The sequence below is a fragment of the Paramormyrops kingsleyae genome, chromosome 11 (assembly GCF_048594095.1).
Source record: "Paramormyrops kingsleyae isolate MSU_618 chromosome 11, PKINGS_0.4, whole genome shotgun sequence".
In the NCBI taxonomy this organism is placed as follows: domain Eukaryota; kingdom Metazoa; phylum Chordata; class Actinopteri; order Osteoglossiformes; family Mormyridae; genus Paramormyrops; species Paramormyrops kingsleyae.
In genome coordinates this window covers 1,108,873-1,114,955 of record NC_132807.1, presented here as the reverse complement: position 1 = coordinate 1,114,955, position 6,083 = coordinate 1,108,873, and the positions used below count along the sequence as shown (strand labels likewise).

General features: G+C 44.0%; 1 protein-coding gene across 1 annotated transcript; it reads left to right on the top strand.

Moving 5' to 3' along the window:
- The first annotated feature begins 1,406 nt into the window (after nucleotides 1-1,406).
- On the top strand, nucleotides 1,407-2,871 carry LOC140593375 (uncharacterized). The gene is made up of 2 exons (XM_072717777.1): nucleotides 1,407-1,482; nucleotides 2,080-2,871. Exons 1-2 carry the CDS (start codon nucleotides 1,431-1,433, stop codon nucleotides 2,853-2,855), a joined length of 828 nt encoding a protein of 275 aa, XP_072573878.1. The 5' UTR covers nucleotides 1,407-1,430; the 3' UTR covers nucleotides 2,856-2,871.
- The last annotated feature ends 3,212 nt before the right edge of the window (nucleotides 2,872-6,083 follow it).

The window sequence follows — 6,083 nt, the reverse complement described above, 5'->3', positions numbered from 1 at the left end:
GTGTCTTCTTCATAACACTCCCTAACTCTTGTATTCATGACCATGAGATAGGGTGGGCTGCTTTTCTTCCTTGCTTTGGTTAGTATTCCTCCCTTTCCTCCCCAGCCTTGGTTGGTGGTTCAGGCAGCATCACCTTGTTTTAGTAGACCCAGGTGCCATACATTTTGAAAGTAGGCTCAAGTGCACAAAATGTTCTAGCAGAAGTCTTAGACAAACTCTGAATTACAAAGTAATCTGACTCCTTCTGAAGCTGTGAGAAATTGTTCATCTGTATTTGCTGCATTGTCACTTGTTGATCTGCGTGTGCCCTGCTCCAGCAGTAAAGGGGAGATCGCGTGCAGAGCTGGTTTTCTGTAGGTCTGAGTAAAAATAAAATATCCTCTTCATACAGGAACCAAGTCTATGGCTGGAAATTTCTGCAACAGAGCCATTTAGTTATTTCTAGAAAAACATATAGAGCCAATGAAGGAACCTGATGTCATAGTAACACAGGTCACTGTCCGTGGTGCTGAATTCTCTACTAGATGGGCTGGTGCTGAATGAATAGGACAGCTGGCCAACGTGTCTGTGTGCTTCCACTGACTGGCACCGTGACAACGAGGGGGAAAAATTCATACAGTAAATTAGTTAACAATAATTAGTAATCACGTATAGTTCTCATTTATCATGATGTAAAATTCAAAAACCATTTCTGACTATTAATCTGCACATTTTAATAATTTAATTAATATTACCTAATTTGTTTATCATTTTCTGCAATCACTGTGCGTTAAAGCAAGTTTTAAAACTAGCTGTGAAATTGTTGATGCTGTTGTTGATCTGAATGTTGCTGACGGAGCCTTAGGATACGTCTTCATACAGATGAGTGAGGGGATGGATGCACTATTCTATGGAGGCCTCTGAAGAGAAAAAATGATCCCAATTTTATATTGAGAGGGATGGTTAATTCCATTTTAATGCAGACTGCGTTAAAAGTCCCTGTTCTGCCGTTGATCTTTTGCATGCATGCTATCATGTATTAGTTTACTCTGTATTTTGATCACGTCAAACTAAAGAATTTTTGGTCGTATTTTTGTTCCTAATTTTGAAGTAATTGTAAAATAAAAATGTTGTTCTTTTCCGCCGCCATGCTTCGTCTTACTTGTGAAGGTTATGCTTGCATTGAACTTGCTTTGTAGACAGTAAGATCCTGCCGGCATTAATTCTCCACTGTGTGGTAATTTTGAGAAATTGCGCACGTTTCTTATCCCGTCAGAATCGGTAAAACTAACGCCATGCGAATGTGTCTTAGCGCAGAGTTTAGAATATTTACGGTTTCCGGTCAATGAAGGCAGTTTGAAATAAAACAAAAACGGTTAAACTTTCTGGATGCGCAAACTCTCGCTCTTGGCAAGATGGTGCAGATAGTTGAGATAAAGGACAGTTATTCGATGAGAATTCGAATCCATCACTCCTTAAACATGGAGAACATGGATCCAGAAGGTATTAATGATTATAATGATTAAATGATAATAAAGTTGTAGCTCCTGGTATGTGACAAACGAAATGAACGGCCAAGTCTGCATTGGCCTAATGCTTGTTAGTTTTGAGGTAAAGCTGATAAGTAACACATTTGGTTTTCGAGGTAAAATAACCGACCGGTTGAATAATTCAACTTTTATCTACAGAAATGAATGTATTTAGAACTGCAAACGGATACATTGGAAGCGGAGTTTTAAAATGAGAAAATGTAACGATGTGATAGGAAATGCCGTTCGTTATACTCCCCTTCTGTCTCCCATTCTTGCTCATCTTGTTTAAATAATAAGAAAATGAAAAGCAAGATCACTGTTAGTGACAAAAGTGCAGGACTAAATGTGTTTCATTTAATATTTATTCATTTGGATATGTGTGAGAGTAAGCGTATGCATGGATGTTGTCTTCTGGTTTAGCTTTCTTAGCTTTATCAGTAATTCACATTATTTCATTTATCTGACAATTTGAAGCCCATGGACTCATTTTAAACGGATTTTGTAGTAGAGTATTTATCCAGTTATTGTCATGTTCTTATATATCTCTCTGTGTTCCATTTTGTCCCAGTTCATGAGTTTTTGGAGGACAAGTTCATCTCCATTCTGGTCGTGAACTTCGAGAGGAGCCCACTGACCATGGAGAACTTGCAGTCTCTGGCCCTCAGTGTCCCTTCATTTTATTGGCGGCTCACTGGGGAGGAGCTGGATCCCAGCCTATTGCACGTAGCACCTGCACGACTGCAAGTGGTACATCATGGTACAGAGACTGGTGTCCAGCATGGGGATGGAGAATCACCAGCTGAGGAGGATGACCATTACGGACAGGAGCTGCCATCATCCAGCTCTATAAGGGAGGCTTCCCCTGCAGCTCCAGCATCCACGACTGAGGATGCTAATGCGCTTCCTGAGGCTCTCCCCTTGGCCTGGGGTGAAGATGAGCCCTCATCTCCATCCTTATCTGTGCCTTCTGACACTCAACCTGGAAGTCAGATTGAGCCAGAACATGCTGAGCCCTCCAGCTCCACCTTCTGGATCCCTGTGGGCCCTAACAGCACGTGGCAGCAGCTTGAGATCGAAGGCCGCAACTACCTGCGGAAGCTGGATGAGCTCAGCATCTCCGATGGACTCTGGAGCATTACGGACTACGGTGATGATCACACCGTGGTCATGTCCGTGCATGACTCCGTGCATGTGAGCAGTTCTCTGCGAACATGGGGCGTGAGGCAGGAGGAGAGGCCTCCTCAGAGGCCCGCTGGCACCAGTCAGAGGAAGCGCAAGGCCGAGCCCGACGACACCAGCGGCTCAAGTTCTCCTCCACAGCACAAGAGGCCCATGCGCTTCTGACTTGATTCCATGTTTTTACGCTGTAAGTTACATTTTTATTTCAACATAATTAGAAGATCCCGCAGGAAAATATTAGTCAGTTACTTAATAAATGACCAAAAAGTAGTTGAATAGGACAGCTGGCCAACGTGTCTGTGTGCTTCCACTGACTGGCACCCTGACATATAATGATTTTTAACAACGAGGGGGAGAAATTCATACAGTAAATTAGTTAACAATAATTAGTAATCACGTATAGTTCTCATTTATCTTAATGTAAAATTCAATAACCTTTTCTCACTATTAATCTGCACAATTTAATAATTTAATTAATATTACCTAATTTGTTTATCATTTTCTGCAATCACTGTGCGTTTAAGCAAGTTTTAAAACTGGCTGTGAAATTGTTGATGCTGTTGTTGATCTGAATGTTGCTGACAGAGCCTTAGGATACGTCTCTATACACATGAGTGAGGGGATGGATGCACTATTCTATGGAGGCCTCTGAAGAGAAAAAAATTATCCCAATTTTATATTGAGAGGGATGGTTAATTCCTTTTTAATGCAGACAACGTTAAAAGTCCCTGTTCTGCCGTTGATCTTTTGCATGCATGCTATCATGTATTAGTTTACTCTGTATTTTGATCACATGTCAAACTAAAGAATTTTTGGTCGTATTTTTGTTCCTAATTTTGAAGTAATTGTAAAATAAAAATGTTGTTCTTTTCCGCCGCCATGCTTCGTCTTACTTGTGAAGGTTATACTTGCATTGAACTTGCTTTGTAGACAGTAAGATCCTGCCGGCATTAATTCTCCACTGTGTGGTAATTTTGAGAAATTGCGCACGTTTCTTATCCCGTCAGAATCGGTAAAACTAACGCCATGCGAATGTGTCTTAGCGCAGAGTTTAAAATATTTACGGTTTCCGGTCAATGAAGGCAGTTTGAAATAAAACAAAAACGGTTAAACTTTCTGGATGCGCAAACTGTTTCTGGATGCGCAAACTCTTGGCAAAATGGTGCAGATAGTTGAGATAAAGGACTGTTACTCGATGAGATTTCGAATCCATCACTATATATGTCAGGGTGCCAGTCAGTGGAAGCACACAGATACGTTGGCCAGCTGTCCTATTCAACTACTTTTTGGTTATTTATTAAGTAACTGACTAATATTTTCCTGCGGGATCTTCTAATTATGTTGAAATAAAAATGTAACTTACAGCGTAAAAACATGGAATCCAGTCAGAAGCGCATGGGCCTCTTGTGCGGTGGAGGAGAACTTGAGCCGCTGGTGTCGTCGGGCTCGGCCTTGCGCTTCCTCTGACTGGTGCCAGCGGGCTTCTGAGGAGGCCTCTCCTCCTGCCTCATGCCCCATGTTCGCAGAGAACTGCTCACATGCACGGGGACATGCACGGACATGACCACGGTGTGGTCATCGCCGTAGTCCGTAATGCTCCAGAGTCCCTCGGGGATGCTGAGCTCATCCAGCTTCCGCAGGTAATTGCGGCCTTCGATCTCAAGCTGCTGCCACGTGCTGTTAGGGCCCACAGGGATCCAGAAGGTGGAGCTGGAGGGCTCAGCATGTTCTGGGTTCACTGGGTTCGTTTCGAGGGACGAAAAATCCTTTTTTTCGCCGATTACAGCGCCCAGACGGCTCGAGCTCGCAAGGCTATGTCCCCCGTTCTGAAGAAGGCTCGGGAAGCTGGTGTTCCTGCTTTTCTGTTGTACCCGACTAAAGTTCGCCTTTCTTTTGCGGGTAACCAGTGGTTTTTTACCGACCCAGAAGAAGCTCTTCAGGCAATCGGCGCTTTCACCTCCACCGAGTCCTGGCCAATTTAATATGCTTATTCGGTCTGCTTTGTTGTTTGCCTGTTATTATATTGCGGTCACACTGTGCGTGTGGAGTATATAAATCGGGTGCTTTTCTGTAAACGATTTTGTGTCTGTTCTATAGTTGATTTTGCTTTGTAGTTTACGCCGGGGGTGGCCGGCGGGCTTGAGTATTCACGCATGCCTTATCCCCTGCGTGTCACGCGCTGGCTTTTGGCCCCGTGCTGTTCTGGGGGGATGGGGGGGAGGGGGGTGTTTTGTGGTTGTTTTGCCTTGGGGTTCGCGCCCTTCGGCTCATTGGATGATGGTGTTCTGTCTTATGGGGTGTTAGGGGTTTGTATTACTGGAGCTTATTTGTTTATGGGTTGTCTGTTTTCACTAATTCCTTCTCTAACGATGTGCTACTCTATTGACGTCTCCCTCTTTGTCTCTCTCTCTCCAGTATTGTGCTGTGGATCTATGTCTTTTATAGCTGCTGATGGCTAACTTAGTTATGGCTACCTGGAACGTGAGGACGCTTTCGACCCCTCAGAAGCGCTCTAGTGTCACAGACATTTTGTTTAGAAATAGGGTGGACATTGCTTTTTTGCAGGAGACACATTTGGAGTGCATTGGTGCATTTGGACCAAGCGCATGAGGCTCGTATCGCCAGGGTGCGGGCCGAACGCAATGGTTTACTTTTGCGTAAGGCTGAATTTCTTGTACATCGCACTAGGACACGGTATTACGCTAGTGGCCTGGTAAGTTGTTGGCGCTTAGGCTCCGCCAGTGTGACACTTTTCAAGTGTAAAATTCAAGGATGGAGCTGTAACCACCAACCCTTCTGAAATTAATGACCGTTTTCTTGATTTCTATAAGGATCTCTACTTATCCGACAGCCCTCCATCTCAGACAGCCCTGGACTCGCCTTTTTCCCTGGCTTCTCTCCCTATACTTGCTCAGCAGGATGCCTTACTACTGGAAGCCCCCATTGCATTTTGTGAGCTCACTGAGGCCCTTAAGTCATTTTCTAAGAATAAAGCTCCTGGGATGGATGGTATTCAAGCTGAGGTGCTGCTCACCTTCTGGGCACAGTTAGCCTCCCCTCTGTTTCGTATGCTGTCCTCCGCCATACGCTCCTCTCAGCTCCACCCCGCTTTAAATTCTGTGATAATCTCTTTGCTTTTAAAACAGGGCAAAGACTCTGCTGATTGTTCCAGCTACCGTCCCCTATCTTTAATGAACTCTGATGTTAAGCTATTGGCTAAGGTGTTGGCTCGCCACCTTCAGTTAATGATAGCTAAGATTGTACATCCCGATCAGACTGGTTTTATTTCAGCTCGCTACGCAGCCGACAATATGCGTCGTCTTCTGCATATTGTTAAAAATGATTATTCTTCCTCTCCTCCCACTGCTCTTTTCTCATTGGATGCCGAGAAGG

Bases quoted from the DNA above. Each gene is read 5' to 3' on its own strand.
- LOC140593375 (XM_072717777.1), top strand. From the start codon at position 1,431: ATGAGAATTCGAATCCATCACTCCTTAAACATGGAGAACATGGATCCA. The intron at 1,483-2,079 runs GTATTAATGATT...ATTTTGTCCCAG, and splicing joins GGAGAACATGGATCCAGAAG to TTCATGAGTTTTTGGAGGAC.